We start from the raw sequence: 16,010 nt of genomic DNA, 5'->3' as shown, positions 1-16,010 counted from the left end.
ATGTTGGCCAGGCTGGTCTCGAACTCCTGACCTCACGTGATCCATCTGCCTCGGCTTCCCAAAGTGCTGGGATTACAGGCGTGAGCCAATGTGCCTGGCCTGATTTGAATTTTCATATGCCAGTTCTTGAGGTAGTAATAGACCAATGAGCTCTTTGGGCTGACTGTTCTCTTTATCTTGGTGTTTCACTTCAAGATATCCAGGTAGGTAGGCAAGGACTTTTATGTTTAGGAACCTTCAAGTATCTATTTAAAGCTGGCAGAAAAGAGGGATGAGGATGACCCAGTGTTTGAAGAGGTAGCTTCCAGGCTAGACTTTTTCTGTCTGGAGATGCCCTGTCTATGCAGTACCCTTCAAAGAAATGCAGTACTGGCTGGGTGTGGTGACTCATGCCTGTAATCCCAACACTTTGGGAGGCCGAGGCGGGTAGATCACCTGAGGTCGGGAGTTCGAGACCAGCCTGGCCAACATGATGAAACCCTGTCTCCACTAAAAATACAAAAAATTAGCTGGGCATGGTGGCGGGCGCCCTTAATCCCAGCTACTCGGGAGACTGAGACAGGAGAATCGCTTGAACCCAAGAGGTGGAGGTTGCAGTGAGCCAAAATCCCGCCATTGCCCTCCAGTCTGGGCAACAAGAGCACGACTCCGTCTTAAAAAAAGAAAAGAAAAGAAATACAGTACCATGCAATAGAAAACAAATGCCAGAGCCTTAATAAACTTAATAAGCTTTCTCTAACTTTCCAGCTCCCATTTTTCTTGGAAATTGCCTCCTGAAGATGAGCAAGGATGCTGGATGCATGGATTTGTAGGATTTGTAAAGCCTTGTGGGTTCAGTGTTTTGTGAGACATTGAATATCATTTAGTCGTTGAGTATCATTTCTTGAAACATTGAATATCATTTAATCATTTATCATGACTAGAAAAGAACATTTATGTTGGGGTCATCAAAAAAGCATAAATAAGTGAAAGTACAGTGAATTGAATAAATGTTTAATTGAGAATCTAGGATGTGCACAGATATAGAAAGAATACTCTCACAAATTAGCAGAAGAGTTGGATTTCACTGTAGTATATGTGTTGAAAGAGCCATAAATAAGTGCTCATGGCAACCTAGAGGACTGAACAACCAATTGTAAGCTGATAGGTGGGGAGAGGTAACATTTAATATGTGTTTTGAAGAATACAAATATTAGAATATTCTCCCTTGTCATGGAGGCTGACCTATTTAAATTGATAATAGGCCTACCAAATTTTCTTATTTATCTTTAAGTTGACCTAGTTCCTAGTTATTTATCATGATATATATATATATATATTTTTTTTCTTTTTTCTTTTTTGAGAGAGAGTCTCTTTTGCCCAGGATGGAGTGCAGTGGCATGATCTCGGCTCACTGCAACCTCCATCTCCCTGGTTCAAGCAATTCCTCTGCCTCAGCTTCCCGAGTAGCTAGGATTACAGGCATGTGCCACCAGGCCCAGCTAATTTTTTTTGCATTTTTAGTAGGGAGGGGATTTCACCATGTTGGTCAGGCTGGTCTCAAACTGCTGACCTCATGATCTGCCCACCTTGGCCTCCCAAAGTGCTGGAATTGATTACAGGCATGAGCCATCATGCCTGGCCTTTATTCAATTTTTTTTTTTTTTTTTTTTTGAGGCAGAGTCTCGCTTTGTCACCCAGGCTGGAGTGCAGTGGCACAATCTTGGCTCACTGCAACCTCTACCTCATGATTAAAATACTGTATGAAGCCAGGTGCAGTGGCTCACACCTGGTACTACTGCACTTTGGGAGGTTGAGGCCAGAGAATCACTTGAGGCCAGGAGTATGAGGTCAGCTTGGGTAAATATAGTGAGACTCTGTCTTTACAAAAAATAAAATTAGCTGGGTGTGGTGACACACATCTGTAGTCCTAAATACTTGGAATGCTAAGGCAGGAAAATTGCTTGAGCCCAGGAGTTCAAGGTTACAGTGAACTATGATCTCGCCACTGCACTGGAACCTAGATGACATAGCAAGACACTGTCTCTAAAATAATTAACTAATTAATTAGTTAATTTTTTTGTAACCATTATTAGATCAGCAGTCTGAAACTTGATTTTATGCCTGCAAATCTATACCAGTGGGTATGCATCTGGATTGAGAACCATAAACCAAAATGGAAGTTTCATGCATATAGTTTCATCCCTAAATATATGCTTGTGGTTTTTATATAGGACCTTATGAGTGGAAAGACTGTTGTTTGCTTGTTTTTTTCATTGATAATTTGTGTCATTGTGTTATCTTGGATGAGCTTAAAGAATTATTAGCAAAGAGATTGTTCCTATTTAATTTAAAACACAAGCGAACTACTACTGTTTCAAAGACAATATGATTCTTACATGTCCTTTCACTTTGTGGTGAATGTATTAAGCACAGAATAAAAGTATGTATCTGTTTAATTACCGGGTATTTTGGTTTTGGGCGTTATCAGGGAGTGCTCATGATAGCAGAAACTGACCTGTAGAAGGTTAAAAATCCATTTGCCTGCTATCTTTGACATGTGTCCTAGGTTGCAAACCCCTAAGTTTGTCATATGCAGGGAAATACATTTTCTTTTTCAGTGTCTGAGAGAGACAGAAAGAGGAGTTTTCTTCTGAAAAATTAAATACTTCTACTAAAGCATAGTAGAAGCTTGAACATTGCTAATCCTAATAGATTAAAATATTGTATGTATTTGTTCACTGAAAATCTGATTTGATCGATTGCTAATAATAAACTTTTGTTCATTTAAAAGTTGTGACTCCCGGCCAGGCACAGTGGCTCACGCCTGTAATCCCAGCACTTTGGGAGGCCTGAGGCGGGTGGATCACGAGATTAGGAGATCGAGACCATCCTGGCTAACATGGTGAAACCCCGTCTCTACTAAAAATACAAAAAATAGTCGGGCGTGGTGGCAGGCACTTGTAATCCCAGCTACTCAGGAGGCTGAGGCAGGAGAATCGCTTGGACCTGGGAGGCGGAGGTTGCAGTGAGTTGAGATGGTGCCACTGCACTCTAGCCTGGGCAACAGAGCAAGACTCCATCTCAAAAAAAAAAAAAAATTGTGACTCCCAGCCTGGGCAACAAAGTGAGACCCCCATCTTTACAGAAAAATTTAAAAATTAGCCAGACATGGTGATATACACCTGGAGGGTATGTGCTTGTAACCCCAACTACTTGAGAAGCTGAGGTGGGAGGATCACTTGAGCCCAAGAGTTCAAGGCTGCCATAAACCACAACCACGCCACTGCACTCCAACCTAGATGACAGAGCAAGATCCTGTCTCAAAAAAAAAAAGTTGTGACTTACTATGTTTGTGATGCTGTAATGGCCTTTTTCAAACTTTTCAGGGAAGCGTGACAGCAATGACAGTGTTTTTTCCCCTGGATACAGCTAGACTTCGACTTCAGGGTAAGTAGAAATCATATTCCTATTCATATGGTGTCAGGAAGCAAACATTTCTCTAGTAATTTCTTTTTTTTTTTTTTGAGACGGAATTTCGCTTTTGTAGCCCAGGCTGGAGTGCAATGGCATGATCTCGGCTCACTGCAACCTTCGCCTCCCGGGTTCAAGTGATTCTCCTGCCTCCACCTCCCAAGTAGCTGGGATTACAGGAACCTCTTTTTTTTAGTAGAGACTGGGTTTCACCATATTGGCCAGGCTGGTCTTGAACTCCTGATCTCAGGTGATGTCCTGCCTTGGCCTCCCAAAGTGCTGGGATTACAGGCATGAGCCACCATACCCAGCCTCTTTTTTTTTTTTTTTTTTTAAATGTATGTGTGCTTTTATTTTTCTAGGGGGGATAGGGTTAAGGGGGAACAAGTTTTGACTGAGAAAATAAACTTTTCAGCTGAAACTGTATCCCAGAAGTTTGAAGTAAGTTGTAAAAGAGGGAGAAGATAGATACCTGGTAGACTGGGGCCTAAAGTTGCCACCCCCTTTCCCACTCTAGAGGCCCCTTGACTTCCTGCTCCAGATTACAGTGGGGAAGGAAGATTTCAGTTTTTTTCTGCCCATCAATGATCTGAAAGAGGCAGATGGAGAAAAGGCTCCGAGGAACCAATGGTGCACATCAGGCCATGTTACTTTCTCTGTCTGAGATGAGTTCTCTAAGACCCAGGGTAAAGGGTGGACTGTAGCTCTGTGGACTCAATTTGCTTCCAGACCTTTTCCAGAGCTTTTTGCCCAGTTGTTGCTGACAACTGATGACAAGACAGGCAAAGATCAAGGCCACATCAACAGCCCCTTCAAATTTCCAGAACAGGTGTATTTCCATCAGAGCCGAGCGGGAGGCTTTCAAACTCATTCCTTAGATGAGCTGCTTGCGGTTTTCTCCACACACCCTGTGAAGCCACACTCTGGGGTGACTTTAGCCTGGAAATGAGAATGGGCAGTGCCCTCTTCTATGCAGATCTGAGACGCTCAGGACCGCTGCTCCTCCCGGGGTGCAGAGGCAGTGCTTACTCTACAGCCCTTGCAGAGGTTCCAGGTCAGGGCGGGAAAGCCAGAGGTGCCCATGGGGCAAAGGCTTTATCAGATGTCCTTGTGGCCACAGCAAGAAAAACCCATGTGCATTCGTTGGCTGCGGAGGAAGGGCTGGCCGGGCATACAGGCCTGGCGCACCTCGGCCTTCACCCCAGTCTAGTGATTTCTGAATTAATCAATGATTTATGATACTATAGAGATCCACCATTGACTTTAAATACTGGTCATCGTTGTTTCCTATTTTATTTTTTATTTTTAAGGTTTATTTTCCTTTTCTTTCTAGAAGATATCATGTTTCCTAATTAACAGAGAGTCATTCCTGGATGAGTCATAGCCTTAGCCATTTTCTAATCTAAGAACCTGAGTGGGCTTGCATTAATAATTTTGAATTGTTACAATCCTTTTCTAAGAAGCCATATGACTTTTTTAAGGCACACAGTGGAGAGTTTTTTGAGGGAGTTAGATGGTCTCAAAAGAAGAGGCAGAATAGGAACATACTGGAGCCACATACTCAATGCCATTGCTAATGTAGGCATGTAGTCCTAATCTGCCTTTGCAGCTTTATGGGACTCTACAACTCACTGTGATTCTTGCTTGTTTTTTCCTCAGATTTGTTCAAGTTGAAATTGTAAACCTATGCCAGAACTTGCATGAAGAGATGAGTAAGATTAGCTTTGAATAGTAATTCAAAGGTTAAACCCTTTATGCCTACTATTTTTGGTTAATTTTATAGTTTTTGGATAAATAATTTTACATGATTCAACAGGCAAAATATATAAAAAGGTATACAGTGCAGTGAAAATGCTCGCTCTTAGTCTGCCCTGTCTCCCTTTCCTCTTCACTGCAGGTAACATGTTTATCAGTTTCTTGAATAGCCTTGCAGACTTTCTTTATGGAATAACAAGCGAATAAGAATATATAGTCTTAATTTTCTCCCTTTTTTACTTTTTTTTCTCTCCCTTTTTTACACAAAAAGCATACTTTACATGCTGTCCTGTACTTTGAACTTTTCACTTAACAGTATGTTTTAGATGCCTTCCGAATCAGCGCGTTGGGAGCATCTTTGTGTGTCTTACCGCCGTGGAGTGTTCCATTCCATGGTGTGAATGCACCATAACCTGTATCACCCTTCCCCTGTTGTAGATTCTGGGGTTGTTTCCACCCTTTTGTTATTACAGAAATGATGTAAGAATAGATTTGTTCCTATGCTGTGTTGTTTATGTGAATTCTATGGGATAAATTCCCAGATATAGGATTACTGCATTAAAGGGTAATTGTATTTGTAATTTTGATGGTTATTGCCAGATTGCCTTCTTTTTTTTTTTTGAGACAGAGTCTCTCTCATCCAGGTTGGAGTGCAGTGGCACAATCTCGGCCTGGATTCACGTGATTCTTCTGTCTCAGCCTCCCGAGTAGCTGGGATTACAGGCATGCACCACCATGCCCAGCTAATTTTTGTATTTTTAGTAGAGACGGGGTTTCGCCACGTTGGCCAGGCTGATCTCGAACTCCTGACCTCAGGTGATCCACCTGCCTCGGCCTCCCAAAGTGCTGGGATTACAGGCGTGAGCCACCACGCCCAGCCTCAGATTGCCTTCTATAGGAGTTTGCCAGTTTGCCATCCCACAAGCCATACTGGTACCAATTTTAATTCTTAGGAAATTGGTTAATTTGCGTATTTTATGTTCTAAAATTACTTTTCAGGTATGGGTAGGAAATTTGAAGTTAATTGAGGTGAGTTTTGTTTTCGGTGAGAATGCCAGGAAAAACACAGTCCTCGTCATTTTGAGACTTTATTTTTTAGATTAGGAGACAGAACGCAAGGCTAAAACCCTTTAAGGAACTTGAATTTTAGGCCGGGTGTGGTGGCTGACACCTGTAATCCCAGCACTTTGGGAGGCCAAGGCGGGCAGATCACCTGAGGTCAGGAGTTTGAGACCAGCCTGGCCAACATGGTAAAACTCTGCCTCTACTAAAAATATAAAAAATTAGCTGGGCATGGTGGCAGGAGCCTGTAATCCCAGCTACTCAGGAGGCTAAGGCAGGAGAATTGCTTGAACCCAGAAGGCAGAGGTTGCAGTGAGCCGAGACCGCACCACTGCACTCCAGCCTGAGCGACAAAATGAGACTCTGACTCAAAAAAAAAGAAAAAAGAAACTTGAATGTTAATACTGGCTTTGCGGCCGACCACATCTGTCCTTCCAGCTTTTGTGTCTATAGCCTCTCCTGTAAAAGGTAGATAGTAATTTATTTCCTGTCTGCTTTATAAGATGCTGAAATGAGAAAATATATACATTAATTGAATAAAACAAGAGAGCTTTATAAAATATAAGAAATAAATTAGGCTGGGCGCGGTGGCTCACACCTGTAATTCCAGCACTTTGGGAGGCCGAGACAGGCGGATCACGGGGTCAGGAGATCAAGACCATCCTGGCTAACACAGTGAAACCCCATCTCTACTACAAAAACAAAAAATTAGCCGGGCATGGTGGCGGGTGCCTGTAGTCCCAGCTACTCCGGTGGCTGAGGCAGGACAATGGCGTGAACCTGGGAGGTGGAGCTTGCAGTGAGCCGAGATCACGCCACTGCACACTCCAGCCTGGGTGACAGAGTGAGACTCCGTCTCAAAAAAAGAAAGAAATGTTTTCTGTCATGTCTTTTCCTTTGGAAATTAGGAATTAAATTAGACTGCTTTATGGTTCATGAGTAACAGATGAAGGGGAAGGGATCTGCAGTGGGAATTTAGCACATGGTCACAGGGGCATCATTTAGTTCTGGGGCAACCTAGGGAACTCAAAGGTGAGGTAAATGGCATTTCAGTGAAACTTGCTGATGTTGACAATTATAATTCTCAAAGGATTTAGTTTAAACAGACACAGGCCAGGTATGGTGGCTCACGCCTGTAATCCCAACACTTTGGGAGGCTGAGGCATGAGGATCCCTTGAACCCACAAGTTTGAGACCAGCCTGGGCAACATAGTGAGACTCCGTCTCTAAAACTATTAAAAATAGGCGGGGCACAGTGGCTCATGCCTATAATCCCAGCACTTTGGGAGGCCGAGGTGGGCAGATCACTTGAGGTCAGGAGTTCAAGACCAGCCTGGCCAAAATTGCGAAACCCCACCTCTACTAAAATACAAAAATTAGCTGGGCATGGTGGTGTGCACCTGTAATCCCAGCTACTTGGGAGGCTGCGACAGGACAATCGCTAGAACCCAGGAGGTGGAGGTTGCGGTGAGCTGAGATCATGCCACTGCACTCCAGCCTGGGCAACAGAGTGAGACTCTGTCTCAAAAAAAAATTTTTTTTTAAATTAATAAATAAAATAAACATGCACTGTTTGGTCTTGTAGTTGATGAGAAAAGAAAATCCAAAACTACACACATGGTGCTCCTGGAGATCATTAAAGAAGAAGGACTGTGAGTACTACCTCATTTCACCTTCGTTAAAGCAACTTGTTAGGAGATTCCTGTGCTTCCAGTAGAGTTATGCTTACTTTCTGTCTTTCTCATAGCACTATAATGTTGTGAATTTGTAATTGCCTGATTTATAAGTACATAATTGTTTTCAGTTTCTTAAAGATCTGTAGTGAGGCATTTGATTCTTTTTATTTATTTATTTTTGTACAATGCTTATCTTAAGCCATTTGATTCTTGATCATGGAGTCTTCCATGAAACTAAAATGCATTGTTTCATATACAGTAAACTGAAAAAAAAATAATAGTTGTTTAGTTCATTCCTGTCAGGTGCATTAAGACAGATTATGTACTTCTTTTTTTAGCTTTTTATTGGAAATAATTTTAAATTTACAAAAATTTGCAAAACTAAACCTAGTACAAGGAAGACAAGTATATACTTTACCCAGATTCATCTGTTAACATCTTTTCCTGTTTGTTTTACTATTTTTGCTCATGCTGTCTCTCTGCCACCTCCCTTTTCTCTTTACACACACCACACACAAATTTCCTCTGAATTATTTGAGAGTAAGTTACATACATCAAAGCCTTTTAGCCCCATGACATTGACACTTTTAAACAATACAGTCCGCCTGTAATCCTAGCACTTTGGGAGGCTGAGGCGGGCGGATCACCTGAGGTCAGGAGTTCAAGACAGCCTGACCAACATGGAGAAACCCCGTCTTTACTAAAAATACAAAATTAGCCGGGCGTGGTAGCACATGCCTACAATCCCAGCTACTAAGGAGGCTGAGGCAGGAGAATCACTTGAACCCAGGAGGTGGAGGTTGCGGTGAGCCGAGATTGCGCCATTGCACTCCAGCCTGGGCAACAAGAACGAAACTCCGTTTCAAAAAAAAAAGAATGTTTCTCATTTTAAGTTTGCCTCACATTTCCTCATGATTCCATTGAGGTTATACATTATTGGCCTGAATAATGCACAGGTGATATTGTGTCCTTCTCAAGGTATCACATCTTGACTCACATATTGTCTGCCTGCCTTTGGTTGGCTAATTATGATTTCTTAAATTTGATTTAGCCACTGTGCAATTACTTTTTTCTTCCCTTGCAACTATAAGCAGTCTATGTGGAGATACTTCAAAACAATACAAATATCCTGTGCTTTATCAACATTTCTCCCCTAAATTTACCACGAAGTTGCAAAATGACGACTTTCCAACTCCAGCATTGCCTCCACAGTGGAAATTTTACCCGTGTTGGCATTCTGCTATAAGCAGGACCTCCCCTTCTCCTTCATTTATTTATCTACTTATTATTGGTATGGGCTCAGAAATGTCTATTTTTCAGTGGTTTACAATTGATTACTGTACTTAATTATTTTGGTATTCAAATTGCCCCAGATTTGGCCTGTAGGAGCTCCTGTGAGCTCCTGTGCCCTTGTGAATTCCCCCATCTTTTTTTTTTTTTTTTTTTGGTACTTATTTCCTATAATTACTTCATTTTAACTGTTCTTGCCCTGTAATAAAACATGAATGGTACTCTATTAACTAACAGCCATGAGGAAGTTGTCTCTAATTTTATATACCAATGTTACTAAAGAAAATTAAGGGAGGGAATTAATAAATCAATCAGACTTTGTGTTGTTTCTTTGGTATCATTAGTGCTAGAATAGATTTCTTGATTTGGACATCCTTCAGAATGTGAGGTGTGTGTACAGTTTGGAGTCCCTTGTATTCATGTAGGAGTGAAGCTTGAGACCATGTGAATGATGGTCAGCCTTTCCTAGGATTTCTCTGCCAATTTCTAATTTGTCCATGACCTTTACTTTGCTTATTGTGTTTTTCCCCTAGCCTGGCACCATATCGAGGGTGGTTTCCAGTGATTTCCAGTCTCTGCTGCTCCAATTTTGTCTATTTCTACACTTTTAATAGCCTCAAAGCACTCTGGGTCAAAGGTCAACGTTCTACCACTGGAAAAGATCTGGTAGTTGGGTTTGTTGCAGGTAACAAGGTTTTCTGGGTATAAAATGTTTTTATATTTATCTTGTGGTTTTATATCCTCTAAGAGGTTATTTAGCCCAAAGTAATGCTTACAAAGAATATAGCCAGTTTTCCAAACTTGGTTTTTTTTTTTTTAATTGTGTTAAAAAATATGTGACATAAAATTTACCATGTTAATTTTAAGTGTAAGGTCAGTAGTGTTAAACATGTTCACAATGTTGTGAAACAAATCTCCAGTACTTTTGCATATTGCAGACCTGATTCTATTCTCATTAAACTCCCCTTTTCCCTTTCCCTGAGCCCCTAGTAACCACCATTCTACTTTCAGTTTCTAAGAATTTGACTGCTTTAGATACTTGATATAAGTCGAATCATACACTACTTGTTTTTTTTGTGACTGGCTTAATTCACTTAGTATAATGTCTTTGACTTTCATCCATGCCATATAGCATGTGACATGACTTCCTTACTTTTTTATGACTGAATAATATTCCATTATATGTATATATCACATTCTGTTTATCCATTCATCTGTTAATGGGCACTTAAGTTGCTTCCATCTTTTGGCTGTTGTGAATAGTGCTATGAAAATGGGTGTGTAGCTCTCTCTTTGAGAGCCTGCTTTCCATTCTTCTGGATATATACCCAGAAGTGGGATTGCTGGATCATTTGGAATTCTGTTCAGTTTTCTCAGGAACCTCCATACTGTTTTCCATAACACTGTAACATTTATAATCCCACCAACAGTACACAGAAGTTCCCATTTTTCCACTAACACTTACTTTCTGTTTTATGATAGTAGCCATCCTAATGGGTATGAGGTGATATCTCACTGTGGCTTTGATTTGCATTTCTCTGATGAAATGAAACTTTTTTTTTTTTTGCATTTCTCTGATATGAAACTTTTCATATGTTTGTTGGCCATTTGTATATTATCTTTGCAGAAATGTCTGTTCTGGTTCTTTGTCCATTTTTTAATCGGGTTATTACATTTTTTTGCTTTGAAGTTGTAGGATTTCTGTATGTGGTATAATAAAAGATGTATGTGGCCTTTGTCCATGGTTGCTGGCACAGTTCCTAAAACCACTGGAATTTCCTGAGTGGTAGTATCTTTTGTTATTCCTAATGAGCCCCTTTGAACTATCCCTGAGTTTAGGCTAATAAAGTTACTATTGGTGGGCTCCTAGATAGCTTCAGGATGGAGGCTGCTGGCCAGAGGAACCAGCCATGTGCTTAGAGAGAAGGGGAGAGAGGTTGAATTTTGGATAAATAACTCAGGATAGAAGTCTAGGAGTCATCACAGGCTCTTCGTGCCTTCCCACCCTCCACATCTGCTTGGCCATCAAGAACCACTGGTCTGTCTCCTCACTATCTCTTGGATCCATTTCCTCTTCTCCATATCCATAGCCATTTCCCCAAATCAAACCTTATCATTGCTCACCTGAACTATTGCACTAGTCTGATCTTCCCTTTGAGGTCTTCCTCATGAACCCACTTTGCGCAGTTTTGCAGCCTTTCTAGGAGAGTAGTTTTCAAAGAGTATCACAACTCAAAGACCTCAAGTTTGAGATTTGTTCACTTGGGGAAAAAAATTAGAATAGTTCCTGTAAGAAAAAGACTTGTTTTTTACATAAATTACAACAAATGGCAATCTAGTGGGATGTTCTATACTTGAGGCCAGTTATTTGTAATACCTTGATTTTAATCATTTTAGATTAGTTTATATGTATTTGCATTTGAAAGATTATAACTTACAGAGACTAACTCATATAACTTTCCATGAAACTTCTAATTCATGGACTATATGTTGAAATCTTTTGCTTTTTAAATTGTCCAAAGCTGTTTATTTGCTGTGTCTTCCATCCCATTACCCACCAGATATATACCACCCCTGTGTTACTCTCTCTGTCCTGTTCATCTCCTTTCTAACTCTTAGCGCAATTTAGGATTAAAGCAGACTCCCCCATACCTAACACAGCTGGACTGGTATAGTAGGGCAGCTAGCTTTCATTTTTTACTTTTTTCCACTTGTTTAAAATTTTTTTTTCAGGGCTCATGAACAATTTTTTTCTTTTTTTTTTTTTCAGGGCTCAATTTTAAAAAGTCAGTTAAAGTAACACATATAATAAATAGCCTGCTAACCTTAATTGTTGTATTTTAACTTTAAAGTTCACTCTTCCACTTTTTTTTTTTTTTTTTTTTGAGATTGTGTCTCACTCTGTTGCCCAGGCTGGGGTGCAGTGGCATAATCTTGGATTGCTGCAACCTCTGCCTCCTGGATTCAAGCAATTTTCCTACCTCAGCCACCTGAGTAGCTGGGATTACAGGCACCCACCACCATGCCCAGCTAATTTTTTATATTTTTAGTAAAGATAGGGTTTCACCATGTTGGCCAGGCTGGTCTTGAACTCCTGATCTCAAGTGATCTGCCCGCCTCAGCCTCCCAAAGTGCTGGGATTACAGGCGTGAGCCACCGCGCCCAGCCTAAAGTGTTTTCTTGAGTGTGTGAGAAGAGGGTAGGATTACAGTTGACACATAGGAGACACTCTGTGTTGACTGTGAGCATCATCTGTTGTCTTGTCAGAAAATGGTCCAAGGCCAGGTGTGGTGGCTTACCCCTGTAATCCCAGCAGTTTGGGAAGTCAAGGCAGGAGGATCACTTGAGCCAGGAGTTTGAGACCAGCCTGGGCAACATAGCAAGACCCCATCTCTATAAAAAATAAATTTTAGACCAGGTGCGGTGGCTCACGCCTGTAATCCCAGCACTTTGAGAGGCTGAGGCGGGTGTATCACCTGAGGTCAGGAGTTTGAGAACAGCCTAGCCAACATGGTGAAACCCCACCTCTACTGAAAATACAAAAAAATTAGCCAGGTGTGGTAGCAGGTGCCTGTAATTCCACCTACTTGGGAGACTGAGGCAGGAGAATTGTTTGAACCCAGCAGGCAGAGGTTGCAGTGAGCCAAGATCATGCCACTGCACTCCAGCCTGGGCAACAAGTGGGAACCTCTACCTCTAAATAAATAAATAAATAAACAAACAAACATAAAATATTTTAAAAGGTAGGGAAAGAAGGAAAGAAAGAAAATGAAAATGGTCGGGAGACCCAGCTCCTGAGTCACCGGCATCAGGGATCCTCCGTGGCGTGTCATCGGCATTGTCTGGCCCCTGGTGCACCCCCGAGGCAGACAGAGCTCACGCCCCTTCCCACCCCGTGGCTGGTCCAGGGTCCGGGCACCGTGTAGACGGTGGCTCTGTAGGACGCAGGGACTGGGCTGCAGCCCATGCCTCGAGCAGACTGCATTACGAAGCATGTATCATACTCCTGCCGGGACCAAGTGGTATGGGGCTTCGGCCGTGGCTACAAGCAGCTTGGCATCCCCCACAGCTAATTTTCCTGAGCAAGTGGTAGATAATCTGCCAGCCAATGTATCCAGTGGCATTTATTATGTTTGGGCCAGTGTTGGAAGTAGAGATGGTCAGAAGATGGTGGTGAGCATAGGATGGAACCCATACTATGAGAATACGAAGAAGTCCATGGAAACACATACCATGCATACCTTCAAAGAGCACTTCTATGGGGAAATTCTGAGTGTGGCCATTGTTGGCTACCTCAGACCAGAAAAGAACTTTGATTCATGAGAGTCACTTATTTCAGCAATTCAAGGTGATTTTTGAGGAAGCTAAGAAACGACTAGATTTACCAGAACATTTGAAACTCAAAGAAGACAATTTCTTCCAGGTTTCTAAAAGCAAAATAATGAATGGCCACTGATGAAAAATCATATTATTTATTCATTCACTGTCTTCCAGTATTTCAGTGTTTTGTTTTGTTTTTATTTTATTTTATTTTAATTTTTTGAGATAGAGTCTTGCTCTCTCTCCCAGGCTGGAGTGCAGTGGCGTGATCTTGGCTCACTGCGACCTCTGCCTCCCAGGTTCAAGTGATTATGCTGCTTCAGCCTCCTTGAGTAGCTGGAATTATAGGCGCACACCACCACGCCTGGCTAATTTTTGTATTTTTAGTAGATACGGAGTTTCACCATGTTGGTCAGGCTGGTCTCGAACTCCTGACCTCGTGATCTGTCTGCCTTGGCCTCCCAAAGTGCGGGGATTATAGGCATGAGCCACAACGCCCGGCCCAGTGTTTATTATTGTCCAGCCTCATCTTGGTTATATTTCAAAAATCAAACATTTTCCTACAGCTGTGAATTAGTTTAAACAGTACAATGTAGTTACCATATCATGCTTCATCTGTTAAATTAAGCCCATCATGTCATAGCACTAAAAAGATTCATTTAAAAATCAAGATTTAAAAAATATATATTGATTAAGATGTACCACTAGGAAGGTATTACATGTGTATAAGTATGGGTAAAAAGGCAAGTCACTAGTTTGAGATGAAAAGTAAAATTTTCATGGTAAAATACCAGCGTGTATGTACTTGTATAGTGCATACTTCTAAGTAGAGAAGGCTTATAAAAGTAAATGGATTAAGGCCAAGTGCAGTGGCTCACACCTGTAATCCCAGCACTTTGGGAGGCCAGGGTGGGAGGATTGCTTGAGCTCAGGAGTTCAAGACCAATCTCGGCAACATAGCGAGACCCCATCTCTATAAATAAAACAAAAGTAAATGCATTAAATGGAAGGTTGATAGTTTATCATAAACCTATGAAGATGTTTGTAAAATTTTGTTTTAGTCATTTTCTTTGAACTCACATCATTATACCATCTTCATTTTTGTATGGAGCTGGTTCAATTCTAAGTCCTCTAGACTTTCCCTGCCTATCTTTGTTGTTGTTGTCGAAGACAGTAAAATAAGTGTTCTTCAAGTCTAAAAAAAAAAAGGAAAAGAAAACTGTCAAGAACTGCTATTCTGAAACTCTAAGTCTGTTTTATCCCTGCTTAAAAGCTTTCAGTATCTGTTCCTTGCATGCAGCTTGGCACCTTCAGCATACCAGACTCCTGCTGTTTATAGGATAAAAGCCTGACATATCTTATCTGCTGTGATACAAATTACCTCAAGCTTGATCTTTACGGATCTTGACTGCAGACACCACAGCACACTGAGCCCTTGTAACAGGCTACTTGCTAGGATGCCTGTGCTTTTCCACTTCTAGTAACTGAGTTTTACGCTTACCAAGAGTGAACTGTTTATTCCCAAATCTGCTTATGCCAGTTGCATCTGTTACTGTAGGCAAAGCATTATGGTGTGGGTGTGCTTCCATGCCAAACTGTGAGTCTTTGACTGTACCAAGCCATGTAGTAACCCCATTTCTCTACAGCAACTGTGGTCTGTCTGACAACAGTCTTACTGCTTATTTCATCTTATTAACTCCCATTCATCCCTTTATTCTCAGCTACCTCTTCTTCAGGAATCTTTCCTTGTTTCCTATACCCACCACCCCAGGTTTTATTCTGGGTTAGGTGCCCTTCCTATGTGCTCCAACATGGCATCTACCTCTGTCTTAGTGTTTGTCTAATAATAAGTCTGCATATTCTTCTTCATCTTTTGCTAGACAGTAAGCTCCTTAAAGGCAGAGATTACATTTTTGTTATTTCTACATCCCCAGTGTCTTAGCACACTGCCTAGTACATAGAAGGTACTTATTAAACATTGAGTGAATGAATTAAATTTAAAATACTGCTCCTCCTGGAGTCTTCTCCATTTTACTAAATGGCAACTCTGGTCTTCCAGTTGCTCTACCAAAAATCTTGAATATATCTTCCTTCTCTCTGACCCCACCTCCAATCCATGAGCAAACCTTTCTTCTTATGATACCCAGAATTCAACTACAGTTGGCCCTCATCCGTGGGTTCCACATTTGTGGATTTGGCCAACTGTGGATTGAAAGTATTTGGGGAAAAAGAAGAGGGTAGTTGCATCTATACTGAACATGTAGACTTTTTTTTCTTGTCATTATTCCCTAAACAATACAGTGTAGCAACTATCTACATAGCCTTTACATTGTATTATAAGTAATCTAGAGATTAAAGTGTATGGGAGGATGTATGTAGGTTACATGCAAATACTTGTGTCATTTTATATCAGGGACTGGAGCATCTGGGGATCTTGATATCCAAGGGGGTCCT

At 41.3% G+C, this 16,010-nt stretch overlaps 1 protein-coding gene and 1 pseudogene across 2 annotated transcripts in view; both read left to right on the top strand.

Annotated features, from left to right (window-relative positions):
* SLC25A17 (solute carrier family 25 member 17) overlaps positions 1-16,010 on the top strand; it is a 53,539-nt gene that overhangs the window by 17,626 nt on the left and 19,903 nt on the right. Inside the window, exons 2-4 of one of the 2 annotated variants that reach the window (XM_002831176.6) lie at positions 3,369-3,429; positions 7,856-7,922; positions 9,770-9,921. In XM_002831176.6, coding sequence (XP_002831222.1) covers positions 3,369-3,429; positions 7,856-7,922; positions 9,770-9,921 — 280 coding nt within the window. Of the gene's footprint in view, positions 1-3,368; positions 3,430-5,146; positions 5,166-7,855; positions 7,923-9,769; positions 9,922-16,010 lie in introns of those variants that run through there. The other variant, XM_054543512.2, reaches the window with a different exon arrangement.
* Positions 12,408-14,585, top strand: LOC129052674 (riboflavin kinase-like; annotated as a pseudogene).

Source organism: Pongo abelii, chromosome 23 (assembly GCF_028885655.2).
Source record: "Pongo abelii isolate AG06213 chromosome 23, NHGRI_mPonAbe1-v2.0_pri, whole genome shotgun sequence".
Lineage (NCBI taxonomy): Eukaryota > Metazoa > Chordata > Mammalia > Primates > Hominidae > Pongo > Pongo abelii.
The sequence above is the reverse complement of the archived record's forward strand: the minus strand, read 5'-3'. Positions and strand labels throughout refer to the sequence as shown.